We start from the raw sequence: 23332 nt of genomic DNA, 5'->3' as shown, positions 1-23332 counted from the left end.
TCAAGTATGTCACTTTATTGTTTTTTGTGTGGAAGCAAGAAATTGGAAAGGTCCAAGCCACAAATGATATTACAATCGCATACCCCAACTCCATATTTCAATAAAACATGGTAAGGCCAAAGCGGTTCTCTTATCCTTAGAATGCATCTTAAGGTCAATCTACAATTTAGTTTGTCTATATATGGAAAATGGTTTGAGATGGCTGCTAAAGCCATTGAAAATTGCAATTCAGGCATTAGAAAAACTCTAACATCGATCATCTCGGCTTGAATGGTAAAAAAAAAAAATTAACATTTCTTCCTTAAAAATAGTGTATAGTATAACAAATTATCTAAATCGATCAATTTTACCAAAAATAAGTGTTCATAGATCCAAAAGACCGACACATTTTTTTGTGTTACAAATTTTTATTGTCCGTACTGGAAATTGACTTAGAGCCATTGGGAAATTTCCATTGCCAAAAGTGCTTTCTAGTAAGAGGATTTAAGGTGAAGCTTTTTTTTGTTTTCATAAAGCAGCCTTATAGAAACTTCATCCTTTATTTATTTCTAGCCATTTTACTTCAACTTCTTTGAGAAGGAAGGACAAATAAGGCATCTGAATTTTGTGAATTGGAAGGAAGAAGAGGACCCCTTCTCAACACGCAATCTTTTGCACTTGTTCACCAAACTAAAAATGAACAGGAACGGATTTCAGCATCTGAATTCATCGGGTTCTAATTATGGATGCTTAGTCCCCATGCATAGAGAAAAGCATCCAAAATCTTTAAACTAGTACATACATGCTCGCACACAGATTAGCATCAAGAGTATACTATACCAGATTCCAAAATACGTCTTGATGAGAAGGGGGAAGATAGTTTGACCACCTGGTAGCAAACACCTTCAAAGAAACTTTCTAGGGTCGTTTTGCCCAATATTTTACCACATTCAAACTATTTTGCCAATTTCGGAGCAACCTCAACAAAGTCCTTCACTTAATCAATCTCACCAGCATAAAGCAGACCAATCATTCAACAAAATCATAGTTTCTGAAGCACAACTGAATTGGCGAGTCCAGCCTGCTCAATGGTCTGTGTGGGATCAGTCAGTGGCTTTGGTGGAAAGCCCACAGCTTGCAACTGATATGTTGAGCGACCCCCAGGCCTCGCGGCATCTAGAAAGGCTCGGATGTCAGCAATCGTGTGGTGGTAATTAAATTGTGCCACCATGCGGGTCCCATCAGAGAGACGCAGCTGAATAGAGGTCGACGGCTTAGATTCATCCACAGTAAGGCCTCGTGTTGGTGTGCTAGCAGCAGAGGAAATAGGGTTCGAAGGAAGAGAGGCCGAGGTTTCCGAGGATGTGTGGGTCCCACTGAGGGTCCTCCCTGTCCCTTGGAATGGGGTGGGGCACTTCTGAGGTTCCTGCTAATGGCAAAAAAAAAAAAAACATTGAGAGGGAAAGTGTGTGCTACATAATCCAGTAATTGAGCGAAAACTGTAGCCCATATCACCATCCACTGATGTAATGAACAGCACGGGAAGGGGACTGGGATCCACCAATGGGATTTTTTGTAACTCTGGTGTGTCCATCACCCTGTCCATTGCCATCCATCATTTCAATGGATAATACGATCAATGGTCAATATGATCTTTCAATGGTCCATCGAAATTTTAGTAATGCATCCCAAGAACATACAAGGGACAAGGACATACTAAAAAAGTATACCATAATCCATGGAGCATCCAAAGAGGCATTAGACATCTGTTCCTGATAACGGGTAATGGATTTATTGCAGTAGGATCCACATTGAGATTAACCAAGATAAAGTTAATCTCCACCATCCATTATCAGGAACAGCCAGTGGATGCTCCTTTAGAAACTGTAAAACATGGGCCTATGGTAAGCTGTTCCTCTGGGGACATGCATATCAAGGAACGCACAGCATAGTCCTCATTCCTTCTGCTGAGGTTGACATGGACAGTGGTCCTCCTGTCTGCAGGTTCCAACTCTTTTGGGCACTCTGAGTTCCGGATACTCTGCAAAACACCAAGGGAAGAAATGTATGTCAAACCCCAGTATAATATGCACAAGAAGAATGAAATTGTTAATTGGTAAAATGTGTAATGTTTGTGTATGTATGTCCATCTAAAGTATATGATTCAAACTGGGATGGGCAGCCTATATTGGCAGAAGCAGGCAGTGAAGAGAGTTTTCATACATAGGAAACCATGCACCAAATGAGGTTCGTAAAAGCCTACAAGATTCTTGTATAGTTTTCAGGCTGAACACCACTAAATAGGCAGCGAATCCATATTGCCAAGACCGGACAACAGATACTTTCAACTGCATACAATCAAGAGTCGCATTAGTCTTTACACGTCTTTTCCCTCCCCAACAGCTTTCATCCATTTCTCCTCCAAGAAACAACTTTCCCATGAAAAAATCAACCTTTTCCTTTTCCCCAGTGGCCAGTACAAACAGTGCACAAGGCCTTTGAATTGCAGTTAAGCAACTTCAATAGCTCAACTTCCCTTGCTCCATTCCTCTGATCTCAACTAAATCAGCTTGTCAATTCAGACATCCAAATTCAAAGGATTATGCATTTTGAAGCTTCTAACCTACCAAATGGCTCCTCCTTCCAGGTCATGAGAACCTTCGCATTTGCGACAAGTACAAACATTACATCCGAGATTTCAAAAAACCATTACATCCGAGCATTAGGACACTAAATGTCAATAAAGTTTTCATTGAGCAATTTTAAGGGTATGTGGGGAAGAACTCGGCAAGGTGCTCCTAAAATATACATTGAACCCCGGATTCTTATGACCTTCTTCTTTCATGAAGTGAGTATATTCTGTTAGTTCAATTCTAGAGTTTAAATAAAGAATGTTATGAGCAATTTTAAGGGTATCTGGGGAAGAACTCAGCAAGGTGCTCCTAAAATATACATTGAACCCCGGTTTCTTATGACCTCAACTTCTTCTTTCATGAAGTGAGTATATTCTGTTAGTTCAATTCTAGAGTTAAAATAAAGAATGTCATGTAATTTCCATTATAACTGATGCAATGAATTATCAACAAATATATTTTCTTACCTAGATCTTGTACGAGATGTCAGGCACACAACTTTAATTTCCTCAATGCATTTTATCTTGATCTTCTGGCTAGCAAGCGAAGATTATAAGATGCACCAAGAGCCATTTAACATCCAGTGAGCTAGTCCAACTTAACAATATAAAAGAGCGACACATATTAATCGCTATATCCTCCTATTCTGTGTTTCTATTGGGGACTTCCAAATGTAAAAGTTGGCAATCCCAGTTCCAAAGCAGATAAGATGATAGGGTCTCATGAAAAATACTGGAGATGCCCGACAGAACATTTGGTTCACAGTAGTTGTTTCTATCTTATTGGTTCTGTACACAGTAGGTTTAGCACTGAGTTTCTAAGGCGTTAAGAATAATTACCCCAACATATGGACATAAGACGGAGGCATTTCATTCTAAGGAAATCAAGAGAAAATTAATGTTTTTGTAGGGGTCACTTCTTTCATAGCATTGGGGATGCCTATCCAAGTATTTTAAGGGCCTCATTCTTGGTACAAGTCAACAAAACCATCAACTTAAATAACAGCAAATCCACGTGGACTAAACAATGCAATTATCAAGAAGCACAAGCTATCATGTATTGTGCATTAATTCAGCTTTCAAAAAACCTGTTTCATTTTTCCAATTCGATTTAGTGTTGACCCGTGAGCTAAATGCTTTGAACAAGAACAGCCAGTGATCAGGGGAAAAAAGAGCAAACGGACATGTCATTCCATACAAGAAGATAAAGAAACCTTTTATATGGTTGCCTTTTTCACTTTCTACAGTCACCGATGCAGTGAGCATGGTTGAGGGGTGTCAATGCGGAACCCCCAAAATACAAAAACCCACCCCCCTACCGCATGAATCTTGCTGCTGTGATCAAACAAAGCTTGCACGCCACTATCAAGGGATTTTGATCCCTAACTATTTGAAGATATCTCAGTCCCTATTCAAGAGGGATCATGACTTGAACTAAAACAGGAGCACAATCCAGGTTACAAGGAGTGTTTCCAAAGTTTTTGAATTTTGAACCCAATGTCTTTGGTATTGTACTGAATTTTAGCTTCATGTGCGTGATTCTTCTTTTCTACTTTCATGGATGTGGTCTCATAAAGGGTTCAAACCAGCGGGCTGACTCACGATTGCCCAACCTGCTCAAACTTGGGGGGTGCTGGTTCCAGATGATCCGAAATAGGGAATCTCACGGATTGTCCAAAAGGAGTGGATCGTCTGATATCACCAGGTTCTACAATCTCATTTTTATCAAATTTTTATGGGAATTTTGGGCTATAGAGTTCTCTTTGTGAATGTGTATAGATAATGCAATTCTAAATATCACTTAAAAAATTATGTATATACATACATACATACACACACATACACACATACATGCATACATATATATGGGTGCGATTCATATAAGGTGTCAACCTTAAACAGTCAAAGCAAGGTGCACCTCGAAACCCTACTAGAACACGCAATTCGAGTGCTGAAAACCACTACATGGCTTGGAAATTCATTTCCACACCTAATTATGAAATTCAAAGCTCCAAAAAAGTGCATATTGAGCAAATCTATAAACACTACAAAAATCAGAAAAATTGACAGTCCAAATAAGTTTTTACAAAATTCAATATTTTTACATCTTGAAATCCTTTTTCCCTTTTCCATATGCATGCATCTCGAAGTCAAGATAATCAATTTAAGGGTTTTTCACCATCGCAACAACCTTTCTCACTGGCAATTTTGAAGTGCACATTACTTTTACAGTGTAAGATATATATATATATATATATATATATATATGAGCACTTCATAGGAGCTCACAAAGTGATCCTACATACCTAGGCTTCAGAAACATTAGGCAGCCCCTAGGCAGCTGGCCTAGAGCCCCAGCGCCCAATGTGTAGCTGGGCGCCTAGAACCTTGGATGCCCTGCTGTGAAATTCTTCGGATATAGGCATATATGTGTTGTATGCGTATATTTGTCTTAAATTTGCATTTTTTTGATATATTATATGGGAAATGACCTTGTGGGACCCTCCCACACCCATGTGTGTAGGACCCCAAAGGATCACCATTAAATTTGGCACAGATCTCTAAAAAGTCAAGTCCCACACCCATATGATAACTTTTATAGAGATCTGTGTCAAATTTAATAGTGATCCTTTGGGGTCCTACACACATGGGTGTGGGAGGGTCACATAGGATCATTACTCATATTATATATACATATAAATATGAGCACTTTGTAAGAGCTCACAAAGTGCTCCTACATACCCAGGCTTCAAAAACGAAAGGCGGCCCCTAGCGCCCTAGCACCCAACGTGTAGCTAGGCGCCTAGAACCTTGAGCGCTCTGTCATGAAATTCTTATATGCATATATGTGTTGTCCAAATGCACATATATGTGCATATTTGTCCTCTAGGTGACCTCCTGCTTTCTACTTCTCTTACCATCAATACAATGTCAACAGTATCAAAATATACGTATTTTCATACAAAACATATCACATGTGAAGAAAAAACATGTTAAAAACTTCAAATCGCATAAAATTAAGTGAAAAAACTGAACTCCATAGTGTATTATTGTATTAGTCTCCAACTCTCCATATTCCATAATCGCATGAACTCCCAGTCTTCAACAAACTTACAAAAGTATAAAACCAATAGTCCAAAAAGGCAAAAATCCAAAATCCAAATGTCCAAACCAAGATGGTGCAATAAAGATGAAATACAAAAGAAGAGAAATCCAGTTTAAAAAGTGTGTGCAAATAACATGTTCCCCTCTAATTCGATGAATCAATCTCACACAAGAGAAAAGAAGAGGACGGATACCGAGCAAGAGAAAGGAATATATACATATAAAGTTCTAGAGTAGTCCCTACACAAAAATAAAAATAAAAATAAAAAGAGACGAAGGTCACTTCTTTGATACTGAATCCTCCTCGACCCCTGTTGTACGACTGCTGACCTCTCCCTCCAATCTCGGTCGATCTTGCCTCGGACCCCTCGTCATCTGAGTAGACGCCCAAGACTGTGACTAACTCCAAACAGAAGACGGTAATGAACCCGCACAATCAAGGCTGTCATCAGCAGAATCGTCTCCTTTGGAAAAAAATTTCGATTCACAGAGATGTAGGGCTTATAGAGGTTTTTTTTCTTTTTTCCTTTTTTTTTTATACTTTAGGGGGGTTTAAATTACACCCTAATACTCTTTAAAACAAATTCCGGGGTCCAGATTACATAAAATGCCCTTAGGAGCTACTTTAAAGATGGAAAACGGCCCACGGCCCTAGGCACTTGCCCAAAATTGGGCACTAGATGCCCTCCTGGGCTGCCTAGGCGGTCGCCCTTTTTCTGATATATACATACAGTCCATACATCAGGCGGATCCATGAACAAAACTCCCAACCGCTCCCAATGAAGAGAGCAATAAGCATGGGTTGATCCCAAACTCCTGCACCCACTTTTGCTTGTAATAACTATGGTCATAACTTAATAGACATTCACTTTCTAGGCTGATCATTTACTTGGTTCAATCACATTGACCACCCAACCCCACCAAATTTAATTGGCTTCTTGTTTCCCAACATTGGAAGACACAATTGCATGGTGTCCACTCTAGGTCCCTACCAAAAAATGTGTCTGGCTACACTCCTATCTCCTCAACACTCACCCCACCCCGCACAAACAGTTCCAGGACCATTCTGATTCCATCTGAGGTGGCTCAATGACAAAAGGCTGGCACACTTCGTTTCGCATTAGTAGTCCTCATTCCGAGTCCCTAGATGCGCAAGGTTCCGACGCTACTAGAAATTCAAAACAAAAACTAAAGACCTGGAACAGAGAGAACTTTGGCACTAGAAAAGTCACATACTATCATAGACAATCAATTAAGAAAAATTGAGGATACTAGAGACCTGGAACCGGATGAGAGATTGAAGCAAAGCATGGAAAAAACAAAGTTCTTAAATTTACTACGGCAGGAACATATATTATAGTACCAAAGCTCCAAAATGAAATGGCTCAAGGAGAGAAACCAACCTAAACACTCCGTTCTTCCACAAATTCAATCCTCCAAGTGAGATAGAGGGCACTTGTGTCACGACCCGGATGATATCTCAAGAATCATCTCATCCAATTTTTAGGAAATTGTTTTTTGTTGATGATTAGTCCTAGGCAAATTGATAGCATACAATTTCAAACGATCGTCGAAAATATCAAGGAAGGGCTTGAAAGACCTCACAAAATTGAAGATAACAAGATCCATTACATATATATAGGACAAGATAAAGCTCTAGAACCTGATGAAGATGTTCCAAGATTTTTACCATAAGGGCATCATCCACAAATACATGAACTTGGTAGTCGTCGCCTTGATCCCAAAGGTGGAGGAATTGATGAATTGAAGGATTTCAAGTCCATTATAGCCTAATTCATAGCTCTTACAAAATTATTGCCAAGTTGTTGACCTCTTGTTTGCAACATGTTCTTGATCAGGGGAACTCCCCCCATAAGAGGACTTTGTTCAAAGGATCTTCTATGGAGCGGGTCACTACCCTCCAAAAGCTCGATCCCTCTCTTTAAAACACGGATTCTCAATTCCGGGCAATTCCTTAATAGTTGGGAACTCAATTCAAGAAATCAAGGAACTCGCTCCCATGTAATGGGTCCAGATCCCTATGCCCAAAATCAAGGCTCCATGATTAAGCAGAACCCCAATTCCAGCAACATAGATAAAGCATCCTCAACTTTGCAATCGAGTTTCACTTGGCACATTTTTGGTTCGTATACAATGGACTGTGGATCTCCAATTTTTTATGAACTACAAACTTCCTGAATACCATGATTTCCTACATATTTTGCAATTCACAACTTTACACGCCTTGTGAATTGTGACTTGTGTCTAGTTTCAAAGAAAGGAAACAAGAGTGAGCAAGGAGACAGATGGAAGTAGTTGGAAGGAGATATTGCGTTGCGGTTCTAGTGAGGAATGAGGCCGTGATCCAAACACTCCTTGGGGCTAGTTCATTGGGTCATGTCTACGTCTCAAAGGACTTCTATTGCTTGAGTGTTGGTCAACCAAATCGAGCCACTCATGAGGTTATCTTGTGGGTGGTGGAATAACGTGTATAATCAAAATGTGAGGTCTCTCTCATGTACATGTCATTGAGCCCATAGCAGTAATCGACGAACAAGAGCTATTGGGAATTATATATGGCAATCCCTTTCCTTTTCTCTTATTATTAAATGGAATTTTCTCTCAAATTACAATGCATAGGATAAGTGAACTTCAGGAACCTCAATCCTAAACGTGGCGGTGTGTGATCCCATTCAAAAGGACTTCGCTCCTTTGTAGATATGGAACACCCCCCCTAATAGTCAGGGATCTCAATCCCTATACCTGACCGTGTGCGAACATCAGTCCCCCGACCATGGATCTTCGAGTCTACCCCACTCTGTGCACGCGCTATCTCTTGGACTGCACTTTAAGTGCCTGCAAATGTATCCGCCACCAATCTAAAACCCCAGGTCTAGTATATAAGTTAGATTTTAAGAAGGCACATGATCGTGTAAATTAGTGTATTTTAGATGAGATTTTGGCCTTGATGGACTTTAGCTCCAAGTGGAGGGTGTGAAATGTAAGGTGCATCTTGAATGTTTAAACGAGATTTTGGCCTTGATGGACTTTAGCTTCAAGTGGAGGGTGTGAAATGTAAGGTGCATCTTGAATGTGCATTTCTCAAGACTAATCAATAGAACCCCACATGACCTCTTTCCCTCTTTCTGCAGTCTCCCTTAGGGCAACTGGTTGTCACCCTTCCTCTTTGCCATCATGGCTGAGATGTCAATAATTCCATCATTAAGTTGTAGGACTGGATACTATTGTCAAGGTTCAATGCACTCATCGAGGAGACGAGGACCTCTAGTTTGACACCTCCAATATGAAGATGACACTCTAAATCTTTTTAACGTAATAGGTTGACTAACAACTCACTAATCTTATCTAGAGCTTCCCCCTAGCAAGTAGACAAGCTTTGGTTAGTCCTCAAATGTTTCACAATCTCTCATGTGACCTCGACTGAACATTTCAAAATAAAAGTCATCAGCATTACTTGAAGCAAACCAGCACGATAGCTCAAGATAAACACAAGAGTTGTAGCACTGACAACTTCCAAGTACCTATTTATGTCTCCCTTTGCATAGAGGCAAACCCAATAATGCCTTACAGGATTTTATGTAGAAAGATTTTAATGCTAGCCAGTTTCATGGAAAGGCTGCTTGTTGTTGCTCATAGACAAAATAACTCCCATCAAGTCCACCCTGGCGAATATCTTAGTCTAATAAACGTCCATTTTTCACAAATCGATGTTTTGACACCTCATGTGAACTTTCATATGGCAGCACAGTGCAAACAACCAAAAAATACATCTGGTCAACTGGATAAGGTATGCAAACCCGAACAAGATGAAGGGCCGAGTATCCAAAAGCAAGACTACAATACAACTCTATGGTCTTGTGCATACAAACAAGACCACCTCCGGTAGTGAGTTGATGACTTGATGGAGAACAAACCATTCTCAATCAATATGGCATTGATGCGTCGGACTAGATACCAAAGCCTCGTGCTCTCATTGCAGGACCTAAAAAGTAATTGGCAATATCCATTAGGACTTCTATTTAGCATAGAAACTCTAAACTAGAAAGGTTTATTTTTGGCAATGTTTAAAAAAAGGGACGCGGACTCCTAGATACATGGGGACCTTAAGTTTTTTTTTCTTGGGTGGGGGGGGGGAAGGGAGCATCTGTTTATGAGAGACAGAGAGAGAAAGAGCATATGGGCCCGTATGTGTGATAGAGAAGTCTCGCATCAAACACTTGGAGTACACATTCTCCTCTTCGTTCATTTTTAAATGGAGAGAGAGACAGAATATGAGTCCATGAGGGGGCCTCACATGAACATTTGGAGGCCATCTTCTTTTTCTTGCTCTTATATGTAGAGTGAGAGTGTAAGCGTTCATGTGAGAGTTTGTGTATGTGTGTGTGAGAGAGAGGTCTCGCATCAAACACTTAGAAGCCATCTTCGTTTTCTTGTTCTTCTCATATGTAGAGAGAGCAAGCCTGTGAAGGAGAGAGAAGGACCTTAACCATTTGTTATAGGCTTTAACTATTTTTTTTTTTTAGGGGACACTCGCCTCCCTGCCCCTTTTGGGCTGCACTATGCGCCTAGGGGTTTAGGGTGTTAAAATGCCACCACAAAATGTTTCCCCCATTTTTAGGAGGGAAAAAGTACCTTTTTTGCTCGGCCCTCAGCCAAGTTGCATCAAAGTGGCGCCTAGATGGCACCTAGGAGTAAGAATGCCTTGGCCACTGCCTATACGTGTTTTTGCCTGGCTGCCTAGGTGACGGACAGCATAGACATTTTGGGAGCCTGGCTACCATTATTTGAAAATTCAGCCGCCGAGGCAGCCGGGCAACCAAAACCTAGGCGGGTGCCCTAGCCATCCTTGCTCCTAAGCTCCCACCCTATGCAGCCTTGAAACAACTTGGTCATGGCCGATTGAGGGCCAAAAAAGTCCCTCAGCCAAGTGCAAAAAAGTATGTGCTGCCCCCCTGTTTCCCTTAGAGAGGGGAGAAAGGGTTTGGTGGGGCAATGGTGTAAGCCCCTCAACAAACATATTAAGGGGGCTTATGGTTTTTGGGATCATATCACGAATTTTTGGCTACTTCAAAGGAAAACTAATGGCTAATTGGGAGCAATTAATGGTAACTTGAGGAATTGAGTTGAATTTTTTTTATTATTTCAGAAAGATGGCTTCTTTTATTATTTAAACGTGATTTTGAATGATCGTTGATGATAAAAAGGACAAGTCATGATGATATGTGGTACTAAATGTGCAAGGGATCCTCACAAATATGGGTTAGTTGCATGTTTTGGTTAAGTAGAAGATTAATTATAAGAAAATTGGCAAAACCCCACAAAACATTATAAGAAATTTGACTATGGATTAGTGTAATATAGGATTGCACATTACACAACAAAGACATTGTGTCAAATAAGTAAAAAAGTATTGAGTATATCCCTTCATGTATGCATTTGAAGTTATTGAAATATTATTGTTCCGCAAAAAAAAAAAAAAATAAAGTGTCTATGCTTGAAATAAATAAACCATAACCAAGGTCTAATACATGCCGGCACCACCACAAGCCCCCCTCGGTGAGTGAAGGTCTTTTTGGGCACCAGCCTAGACGGCCAAGAATCCAAACCACCTAGATGGGTGGCCCCCACCTTCTTAAACATTGTGGGCCGCCTCGACGGTGGGCGGCCTAGGCGTTTTGTTGGTAAAGGGAAAAGAGAGAAAATAACACCTACAAGCAAGCAAACAATAAAGAAAATATGCAAGAAGGAACACATAGAATTTAAGTTGTTTGTCACATATGTCACTAAATCCATGGGTGTAAACGGTTAACGCTTTTCACTATTCCAAAGTACAAATAAGTACAAGATAGCTTTGACCGGAGAGAAGAGAAAATACACTTTTTCTATCTCTCACGAAGCCCTGCACCTTCACATGGATTTCTATTCACCTTTATGAAATATCTCTCTTACATACACCCCAAGGTTTCTCTACACCCATCAGTTCTCTATGTAGCAACCCTACATAGAGATGTCCCTAGCATGATCCCCAAGCTACCCAACTTGAGGTATCTTAGAGTCCTAGACAACCTCCAACAAATCTCCACCTTGGCTAAAATTCCAAATGAGATTCCATTCGACCGTCTTCTAATCTTCTCCACACGCACAAGCACTCACCATGGCAGAACGTTAATCAAGTTCAAGCGTTGTTGAACTTCTGTATTGGAATTAGCTTTTTCAACATGAACATCCTTCTTAGTATCAATCTTCAACAAGATATCACTCACAACTATTATCTCACAGATAAAATGATACATGATGTCAATATGCTTTCTCCTAGCATGATAGACTTAGATCTTCACCAAATGTATTGCACTTTGACCATCTGAATAAATGATAGTCCGATCTTCTTGTAAGCCCAAGTCACATACAAGTCCTCTAAGTCAAATAACTTCTTTATGCTTCCATAATAGCCATTTATTCTACTTCGATTGTAGACAAGGCAACCAAAGGACGTAACATTAACCTCCAACTTATCGAAACTCCTACAAGTGTAAACACATACCCTATGGTAGACTTTCTTCAATCCAAATCACCTGCAAAATTAGCATCTATATAACCAATAATATTCTTATTTATCTTGTTGTTATTGCTAACACCAGACCCACATCTGATGTACTCCTTAGGTAATGCAGTATCTATTTTACTGCATGTCAATGCTCCTTCCCTAGGTTAGCTATATACTTATTAACTACACTAACATCATGAAAAACATCTAGACAAGTGCACACCATCACCTACATGAGAGTTCCAACTGCACTTGCATGAGGACAAGAAACATTATTCCCTTTCGGCATGCCATCTATACTCAATTACACTTGTGTAAGGTACTCTTCTTGCCACACATTATAAAATGTCGTTAGTAATTATTGGGGCTTGCCTTGGAAGCAACCTTAGGTTTGGCCCAATGTAGCTTGGGGAGCGAGCTAGGGACCTCTATATATAGGGCTTTTATATAGAGAGGTAATAAATGTAGAGAGGCCTTAGGGTGAGTGTATGAGAGAACGGCTCCGTAAAATCAATTAAAAGTCTACATAAAGATGAGAGCCTTTGTAAGATATCACCGTAGTGTGTGTTCTCTTTTCTCTCAGGTAAGAGCTATCTTGTACTTCTTTTAACTCGGGTATAGTAAAAAACTATTGATCCTCTACACCCGTGGATGTAGTCATATATATGCCAAACCACGTAAATTTCATGTTCCCTTCATTATTTTCTTTTTTTTTTATTTGTTGCTTTCTTATTGTTGCTATTTTATCACTCTATAATTTTCCAAAATCAGCATGTTTGGCATAGAATTGTCACGCTCAAGTCAACAAGTAGTATCAAAGCACAAGGTGTGTATGGGGCTAAGGTTTGCATTTCTGATAGAGAAAAAGGCACATAACCAAGGTAGACGGATAAAAGGTTTGATATGCAGAAATTTGGACACAAAGTGCTGTGAAAACTCCACAATAAAGGCAACACTATCCAATGGATGTCAGCAAGATATATTGTGAAATTCCTATAAAGTAAATATTTGTTAGATTTAGTAGGAGCCAGAATCACTACTCCTATGATCCCCTAAAAAGATTAAAAGTACCATGGCCATTAGTAAAGAATAAAGGGTTATTCTTGGGGAGTAAGAGAACCTATTCGCTATATAAAGGAGTCATAGCACCCTATTGGGTCAGCCTTTTGAGGTCATGGAAAGGGACCTCCAAAAGAGGGATGGGTCTCCAAAAGTGAGAGACATGGCCACCTAGAGAGGTGTGGTACTCCATGGGGTTTTCAGTTTGTTCAATTTTCACTTCTAGAAAGAGAAAGTCACCCGGTTTCTCTCAAAAGTGAATGCAGAAATTACCCAAACTCATGACTCAACAAACATGCAATATACACACACATACACCCCAATACATAGAGGAAAAGCATATAAGAAAACCATTTACTTTTGGTACAAGGTTACAATCACTCTTTTCAATCGGATTTCAAATCACGTGGTTGCGAGTGTGTGATTGACTGAAGAAAAACTTTCTCAGACTTCATGACACAACTCAAGCTGTCCAATTTGAAATCGAAGGGCTAGAGGTATTTGTGACCTCCTTATAACAAAGGTAAATGATCTCAGAGTATACAACCCCATTTATATATATATATATGGGAAAACTTTATATACTTCTCCTATTGTATATAAGTTGTATACTTTTAACCCCAATCCAGCCGTCCAATTTACATCAAGTGAGCCACTGATCGTTTGATCTAGATCAAACATCTCAGAGTATTTCATTATTAATTTTTTTCCACAAATCATATGAATATGAAATTTAGTACATAACATCATCTCAATGGGGCACACCTAAAAAACATTAAAAAAAAATATTCCCAATAAAAGAAAATGACCAACGTACCCCTGAAACTTTCAGGGGTATTTTGGTCATTTTATTTTATCGAGAATATATTTTTATATTTTCTTAAAGGTGTGAGTTCAGGAGAGGAGTGGACGGCCAAAATTCAGTGTCAAAATGTTGCGGAAAAAAATTTAAAAAAATAATAGTATAGAGATGTGACATTGTGATTAGGTCCATCACAGTCATGCATTCAGATCGGATGGCTAGATAGGGGGAAGTACATAACTTATATACAGTAGGGGAAGTATAAAAAGCTTTTTCTATATATATATATATATATATTGAGGAACAAAATAATAGACAAAAATCAAAGCTGAACTTACAATTCAAGGGACATATGATGAATTATTTTTGGGGACATATGATGAATTATATTTCACACATTTATAAATAGTAAACCACTTCTTCTGAATCACAAATAAAACAAAGAAATATCAAACGCCCAAAAGTTGACAATGTAGGGGACGAGAAACCACAGTTTCGCAAGACAGGCTCTACCTAGAAAAATCCATACCACAAAAAAATATCTCTGAAAAAACCCAATCTTTTAAGTGTCCTGAATTTGGGAAAATTAAATGAAGCAATCTGTAAATTCCATACACATTGTAAACTAAACAAACCATCTCAACAAGAAAACATGAAGCACGCTAATATACAATCTGGGAAACATATACCTCCAAAAATGAAGCATTTTGAGGATCATTTAAGCTCCTTAAAGGACCATCATCAACAGTGAATCCATTACTCCAGAAAGTAATGTTATGAACCACAGACTCAGGTGGCAGAGGGGCAGTTTGTACAGTTTCCCCAGTGAGCAGTCTCGCAGTCCCTGTAAAACTTCTTGAGCTTGAAGATGGGCGAAGTTGATCAACAGGTCCGTCCAAAGCTCCTAAACGTCTTGCCTGATCGAATATAGCATCCACATCATCACCACCCTTAGTGGGATCTTGCACAAGCATACCACTGCAAAAACACAAGAGTAAGCTCAACAACAATTGGAAAATACTGTACTACTACAATAGACTATGGCCTAAACAAATAAAACTCAGGATGCAAAAGATAATCACGTTTAACAAAGGAAAAAACATATTAGCAGATCTCTCAGACTTATCTGACAAAACAAAATAGCCTTTGATATTATGTCCTAGATACAGACATCTAGAAAGTTGCCACAAGGAAAACATTCTAAAAAAGGGACTTATGATATTTCCTTTTCTGAATCAGATACATCCTGCTAGTAGACATGAATAGACCTCACTTCACTTGATGCCGTGTAGGCCCATAATCGCTCAAATACAATGTGTTCTCCATATATTGAAAACTAAAAGTACCTTGAAAAATGACAACTGAGGTAGCTGTTAGTGAAGTCTTCAAGAAAAGCAGTGGGACCCACATTAGGACCAAAGTTAGGAAGGAGATCCATTTAAATTGCCATGAAAAAATTTTAAGCACTTCACGTCTATTCAAGAACGTCGACTTTTACATGTCTAGACCATGTCAAGGAGACTGGCCTGGCATGCCTGTGGATTATACCAAGAGCATCTCCTTCATGACCAGGAAACAAACAGCCATTTCTCTTTAGGTCCTCACAGGAGATCCCTTTTTAAGCTAACTAAAAGCTCACTTGACAGCCACCATCAAACTACAACATGCTGGAAATAAAACATGGCTTAAAAGAAGTCATGCAAACAATAACACAGGCAATAGCTGCAGTGACCCAGCCCTAATTTATTAATATAAAAATCAAAACACAGAATGGAAATGCCAAAAACAACTTACACAGCTAAAAGATTAAATAGAATGAGAAATATCCATATTAAAACAAAGTAAAGAACTGAAGAATACATGTAGGAATATACTCTAGCCGTAATACCAGATGTAGTTACTTATCAAAAAAGAAAGAAAATGATTGGTGGCCAATCAGCGTACTATCATCCGAAATTAAGAGAAAAAATCAATTCAATTTATGGGACAATAATCATTTTGCACTTGGTGGGAAGAATTTAGCATTGTCGCATTTCAACATGAAAAGCACGAAGAGTATGGACAAACATTACAAGAAGAATTCGAGCCCATAACCTCCCTCACCTAAACGACATGTCTAATGCAAAGCTGAAACCTAAGGGACAAAAAGTATGAACAAATATTACAAGAAAACACTAAACTAAACATGTAAAAAATAATAATATATGAAATTACAAATCCATTAAATAGATTATACATCCTAAATTCAAATCTAGATCCATGCATCTAAAGACATAATAAATATGAATTGGAGATAACATGATATGTGCAGCTGAAGATCTAGAGCACCATGGACCAAAAGAATCCCGGATAATACAGGAGTGTTCAAGAAAGTTACATATCACTTTCCACATTAGATAATATCAACTCAGTTGTCACCATAGAAAATGAAATAAAATAACACTACAATATTCGTCTGCTTTAACTCGTCAATCCTCCCCTCCTAATTCTCTTCATCTGATAACATCAAAAGCCTAAAAAGGTGATAATCCCTAGGCCTTCTCATAGTCAAATTAGGCAAGTCCAAAAGGTCTTCCATAAAATCATTGAGTGCACCAAAAATATTTGGGAAAAGAAATCCTAATCCAAATCCTAACAATTGATTTTGACAAAAAAAAAAAAAAAGGAAGCCCTTAGAGTAATTAATGATTGATTTTCAATAAAACAATTATTTTTTTTTAAAAAAAAAAGAAAAGGTTTTAAAAAAAAAAAGGAAACCCTTATTATAGTAATTAATAATTGATTTTCAATAAAAGTTACTTTTTGTTCTTTTCAGAGTTACGACAGTATGCTACATAGGTTTTTCAAGGTCCTTATTATAATAGCCACAAACCACCAAACCAAATGCTTTTCCCTCCTCCATAGGGTAGATAATTTCCAACCAAGAGACCATTGCTAGAAAACACTCATAATAGGGCTAGTGGTCGAGGCTACCGCCTAGGCACCAAGTTGAGAAAGACAATAGAACCTACCTTCTCATGCTTAGTTAAGCCCCTGGGTTTTCTTGACAAGCAAGACTCGAAGCAACCCACTAGGCCAGGGACCTTACCTAAGTGTCATTTGCATTAGTAACAAAGAATTGACAGGCTGCTTCTTTCAGCAACCCTCACTGCTAGTTCATCCTCAAGTACTGAGCTCTTTTCACACCGTCATCACTTCATATTCCACTTTACTTCAACTCGCCAACATTTCCAGTCTCTTTATTTTCTTGGTAACAAATCCATTACAGTACAACATAATCAGAATGTGGCAAGAACACAAATGTTGCAGAAAAACATGGAAATAAAGCAAACAGAATCTTCTTCTACCTAATTTACGTCCTGAACAATGTGGAATGACATAGGCAGTAGCGAGCACAATTCAAAATAAGTTATCACCAATCAAAAATGAAAAAAGAAAGTAATAGACAGAAATATAGTAAACAGAATCTACTATCTAATTTGCCCCATGAAGAAGGGAAGACACAGTCACTAGCCCCATAAAGTTCAAAAAAGTTATCACTGATCAAAACATGAAAAAGAAAACCAAAGTGATGTCCATCAACCTCCACAAAGCCCTCAAGGTCTAGCAATAAGGTAGCAATATTATTGCAAATTCATAGAAAGCAGAAAGGCATGTAACAATACAATCCATATCACATAAAAAGATAACAAGGGGGACAACGTATGAAAAGGTAACAACATATAAAGGAGAAACTTTGAAATGCATTATTATCATAGTTCTAGAATCCTCTAATCAATTGAAAGCCAAAAAATAAATGATTAAGAAAAACGATAGTAGATACATGAGGAAATAGCCTTCAATTCAGCCCAATCCAGAAACAATCTGATCAATTTAAGCCCATGTCATATTAACAAGAAATGACTTAAAAACCCAAGATCGGATTGTCCAATGTCGGAATTGAGTTGAATGGGTGGCTATGATTAAATAGGAAGGATGGCGAGCTTTTTAGGGTTATGAGTTCTTTAAGTATTTGCTATTGAAGGGTTTGTCTTTTGGTGAATAAACTTTGGAGGCGGATTCCTCTTGGTTTTATGATTTTTCCTTCTCTCTCTATTCTCTGCAAATTAAGGTGATGAAGAATCAACCCTAATTTGCATCATCTAGAGAATTAAAGTGCTGATTTGTGAAGAATCAACCCTAATTTGCATCAATTTCTATATGTTGAAGAAAAAATAAAGCCCATTCCTTCTTGGCGTAAAGTGAGAAGAGAGAGAGAGCAACTTCTCCAAACTAGGTAGGTAGGGTTTCCATATGCTACATAAAATAACAGAGACCCATCGTAACAAAGGAAGAGAGAGAGCAATTTCTCCAAATGAGGAAAGGTTTCCACTTGCAACAAAGACCCATCGTTTTTTTGGGCGTAAAGCAAGGAGAGAGAGACCGTCTCTTCTCTGAAATAGCTTTGAAAGCTCCCTCCTCCTTCTGGACGTGCAACACGAAAATGAAGAGAAAGACAAAGAAACAGAGCTAGAAAGAGTACCTCTTTTCTCCGCCAGTGTAATACTCAGGAGGGCCATCAGATTCAGTGTCAGAACCAGGGCGATTGATGTCAGAGAGGGTACGAATGGAGCCCCGAAAAGCAGAAGCTTTTGTGGGCTTCTTCTTGTCACCAGAAGACGACGCCATTACTGCCTTCGTTTCAACAGCAGCAGAAGAAACAGGAAGAGGAGAAGAAGGATTGTTGTTGTTTTCGAAAAAGGAGAGAATCGCGGAGTCCAAATCCCAGTTATGGCTCTCCAAGAAGAACAGGGCTTCCTCTCTAGATGAGGACGCGATCCCTATAAACGACTCTACCACTCTCTCTCTCCCTTCTTCCATAACTATTCTCTCTCTCTCTCTCTCTCTCTCTACGAGTTATTGTTTTGTTTTTTCTTCTATTTATAATTCTCTCTTAGACGATAGTTTCCCTTCCTTTTATCATTGTCTCTCACCGCAGTTTCTAGCTTATCTCAAAATTAAATCACCTGTTGGTTTTTTTTCTCAAGACTTGGGATCCAAGAAAATTAAAGAGAAATTGGCATTTATGTCCCAGACATCCATTATTACCGATGCTTTCTTTCAAAATTTATATTTTATGTTCATATCTTTTTTAATTTTTAAAAATACCTTTACTTATTATCTTGAAAATCCCAATTAAAATAACGTGGACTTCTTCAGATCTTGAAAATCTAAATCAAGATTTCTAAAACTTGACTTCGATATACAAAAATCCAATATTGCAAATTTATCTATTAATCAAGGGCATTTTAGGAAAAAATAAAAAGGGAGAAAAATGAAAATGGACCATAAGCTTTTTCTTAATATTGAAACTTCATTTTTTTAAAAAAAAAATTACCCCCATATCTATATGCTTTTTTTTAATATCTGGAATAATTTTTTGTGGGCTTAATAGGTTCGTAGAGCTTTTAAAAACTTAGTATGGCTCTACCGACGATTAGGTCTACGAAGATGTTAACTTAAGGATCCACATTGTTTTTTTCTTTTTTAAACTCCAAGGACTGTGGCTGTCACGGATCTGTGATTTATAAAGCTATCAAGCATCGACTTAGGTGCTCCCTAAAATTCTAGGAAGCACCCGTTTAGCTGCTTCCATGCAAGTATCCAAATCACTTGCTTGGTGCCTTTATTGACATAATAAGACCATAAAGCTTCCAAGCACGCATTTAAGTACTCCCCAGAATTCTAAGAAGCGCCATTTGACTGCTTCCAAGGAAGTATCCAAATCACTTGCTTGATGCTTTTACGAACATAATAAATCCATAAAGTTCCCAAGCACCCATTTGGGTACTCCTGAAATTCCAGGAAGCGCCCAAGTAAGTGCTCAATGGTTTTATGGACCCAACAAGTCAATAAACATCTCAAGGTGCTCATTTACAAACAATACGCATGGTAAAGGTCTTTATGGACCTAATAGGGTTGTAAAATCCCCCCACGAAGTGCTAGCTGTACTTGGGGCCTTTACCGATCTAATAGGTCTATAAAAGGTCCATACTTCCTAATGGGACCGTAAAGGCTTTGCACTTGGTCCATAAAGCCCCAAAGCTCAAGGGCTTAAGGTATTTATCGACCTATTAGGTTTGTGAAGGACATTTTGGGAGAAAATAGAGAAAAAATAGTTATAGCATCAATTTTGAAGAAAAATAATAAATCCTAATATTTTGAAAATATAAGACATATTATTATAATTTTCCTAATGAATTTATGGGGGTATGAGCGCAGGTTTCTCAAAACTAAACAATCACTCGAAATGGAGTAGCCAATGCGTGCATGCGTCGTGAATGTTTTGTAAAATAAGATATATTTTAAAAATTACAATTTATGAGTAACTATTATTTTTGGGTAATTATTTATCAATAACTTAGAAGGAATATTATTATATTTTATCTATGGGTTGCCCTTTTATCTATTGGATAATTACATAGATCTCATTTTCCTTTCAAATCTCTCATATTTAACATTTACAACCAAGTTGTTCTTTTTAAGAACATATAGTATACTATAATTTTACCTTTTTATATACATCCGAATAAGTCGAAGCTTGTTATCTATTGGACAATTACATGAAGGTCTCGTGGATTCCCAAGGAAAGTATATGCTTAACACGAAGGTTTCTTAGATTCTCAAGGAAAGGAAGAACTTTTTTTTTTTTTTTTTTTTTTTTTGGGTGTTGTGCACCCACTACTCTTCTAACCACTCTAACCACTTAGGTTTTGAATCCATTTCTAAAATTACCATGTCTCCTTTATCTACATCGTTTGTTCCAAGATTAAGGTTCGTTATCACCTTTCATGTATTAAACGACACATGATAGATTATCATTAATAAAACTTGTCGGGTCACCTTTTTCAATGGGTGCGGTTTGTATAGGCCCAGGCTCTAAACAATCAAAGTAAAACCACCTTTAAATAGTGTTGAGAAATATGGTTTCAATACTGAAAATCATTGTGATAGCCTTAACTTATATTTTCATCTTTAATTATAAAATTTAAAACTTTAAAAGTAGTGTAGATAGAGCAGATCTATGAAAACTTGAAAAATCTTGAAAATTGACGGTCCAAAAATACAATACAAGATGTACGATTTTCAAAACTTGAATTCCATATTTTTCCATGTCCATGCATCTTGAGATCCAGATGATCAATTTGAAGATATTTGGGCATCAAAACAACCTCTTCTTTTGAAATTTTTGAGGTGCTTGTTTAGAGCCTCGCACTCATTAAACTTTTTCCTTTTTTAGATAGTTGATGCAATAACAAAAGTAGTGCCTAACGTTAAGTTAATAGTATAATTTGAGCATAAAATGAAAATATGACATAAATATAGATTCTTAATCTATAAAATGGCTTTTGGTTGGAGTATGAGGTTTTTGGGTATTCGAAAGATGCACCTGATCTCCCATTACCAATTACGTACTTTGATCGTGGCCAGACATTCAAAATTTTCCTCGACATGGTCAAAACTTCTTCAACTCATTTACTGAGGCCAAATGAACTTCCCTCAACCATGATCATCCGAACTTCATACACACGTTCATTCTAGCCATTCAACCACCAATCAGCGAAATGCGCTGTGAAACTTTAAGGAGCAATGCATCTTTGTTGAGGTTAACTTTCCATTAAATTGACATTAAACACCTCTTCTCTCATATCTAAAACGGCTTCAACCTGCCCTAGACTCATTTGGTCACACCAGATTGAGCATCGTAACTAATCCCACACAAGCTATTTAATTCTTAGAAGACTACTCCAGCTCTTCATACACACTGACATCTACCGCATCCAAGAAAATATAGTTCTCATGCACACCAAGAATTCATTTACAAATAATATAATATATCATATTATTCCTTTCCAAAATATTTTGCAAAAGAACACGTTGCATGAAACTTTTATGTCCTTGATTGTCTGGTGAGCATCATGTCACGTACTAGGTCTCTGGATCGTAATGTGGAGCCAAGGTCTTCTCCCAACCCTACTATTATTCCACTTTTGCTTAACCACCTTCCTAGTTGTGCTTCCACCCAGTCCAATCAGTACATGACCATAGGGAGAAGTGCTAAAGTGGTGACAAGCCTCCACGTCCCAATATAGTCTTAAGGTCTCTAAGGCACCCAGAGTCATATGGTGGCCAGCTATTCTTGCCCAATGTGATAGGAAACAAGGCTTATCCTATACAGGTATCCAGTGTTTCAAAAATCATCGATTCGATCAGGAATCGAGCGATCTGGATCGGGTATTTGTTATAACCGATCTAAATGCCGTATCGGTAAAACCAGACGGTTCCTACTTTTTTATTTTTCAATCCGGTTTTCTTTTTATGAACCCACCCTGGTTTTTTTGAAATGTGATTTATGCCAACTGGCACTCTACTTTACTACCCTCACGTGATTGACAAATTTTTGCCACCTTGCTATCCACTTTACTCCCCCACGTGATTGACAAATTTTTACAAATTTTTTCCAGCTTAAAAAGTCTCAACGTACAATACGCACGCTTCACATGGCCAAGACAACATATAACAAACCAACTCGTTGGGTTTTTTTATAGTATTCACTCTTCTCACATCGCTTCGATGTGGGATGTATATGTGAGTTGAAAAAACGCTGGCAAATATTATTAGCTTGGGATAAATTGCAGTGAGATAGTGTACGCGCGATGGTGTATGTACGACGATGTATGCTCGTCATGAATAAGAAAGTTGTATGTCCGATTGTGGCAGTAAAATTTGATGATAAAAAAAGAAAAAAATTATTAAAAATAATAATTAGGTGCCCATCACCCCTATATTTCACCAAAAAACTTTAAATTTACTTACCAAAAAAACATAAAAACTCTATTAAGCTACTATATCATGGTATTATTTCATTATATGAGTAATAATTAATTAATTAGTTAATTAGGATTAAAAAATTAGTACTAGCTCATAGGATAAAAAAAATAAAAAGTAATACAACAAATAAAAAAATATGTAGTACAACATCTTCTTCTTTTGTCAAAAAAAAAGAAAAAGATAATCAACAAGTATCATATTTTTCATGTTAAAAAAAATTAAAAGATAACACAATAAGTATTTCTTGTCAAAAAAATAAAAGGTATTTCTTAATACAACTTAGGAATAAATGGTCTAATTAATAACATGATGGTCTTTA

At 37.9% G+C, this 23332-nt stretch overlaps 1 protein-coding gene across 7 annotated transcripts; it reads right to left on the bottom strand.

Moving 5' to 3' along the window:
• Positions 1-676: 676 nt before the first annotated feature.
• Positions 677-19035, bottom strand: PUX3 (UBA/UBX domain protein). 7 transcript variants are annotated; one of them, XM_088849643.1, is made up of 5 exons: positions 18406-18440; positions 17231-17388; positions 14832-15120; positions 1925-2020; positions 677-1408 (listed from the first exon to the last, which is right to left on the bottom strand). In XM_088849643.1, the coding sequence occupies exons 2-5, from the start codon at positions 17245-17247 to the stop codon at positions 1022-1024; spliced, it is 789 nt and encodes a 262-aa protein (XP_088705769.1). In that variant the 5' UTR covers positions 17248-17388; positions 18406-18440; the 3' UTR covers positions 677-1021. The 7 variants fall into 7 exon arrangements, with proteins under 7 accessions (XP_088705769.1, XP_011621153.2, XP_006837272.2 ...); XM_011622851.3 differs by lacking the exons at positions 17231-17388; positions 18406-18440 and adding an exon at positions 18665-19035; XM_006837209.4 differs by lacking the exons at positions 17231-17388; positions 18406-18440 and adding an exon at positions 18665-19035 and having other exon boundaries at positions 677-1405.
• Positions 19036-23332: the final 4297 nt, after the last annotated feature.

This window comes from Amborella trichopoda, chromosome 10 (genome assembly GCF_054954075.1).
Source record: "Amborella trichopoda isolate Santa Cruz 75 chromosome 10, AtrichopodaSantaCruz75HAP2 v2.0, whole genome shotgun sequence".
In the NCBI taxonomy this organism is placed as follows: Eukaryota; Viridiplantae; Streptophyta; class Magnoliopsida; order Amborellales; family Amborellaceae; genus Amborella; species Amborella trichopoda.
The sequence above is the reverse complement of the archived record's forward strand: the minus strand, read 5'-3'. Positions and strand labels throughout refer to the sequence as shown.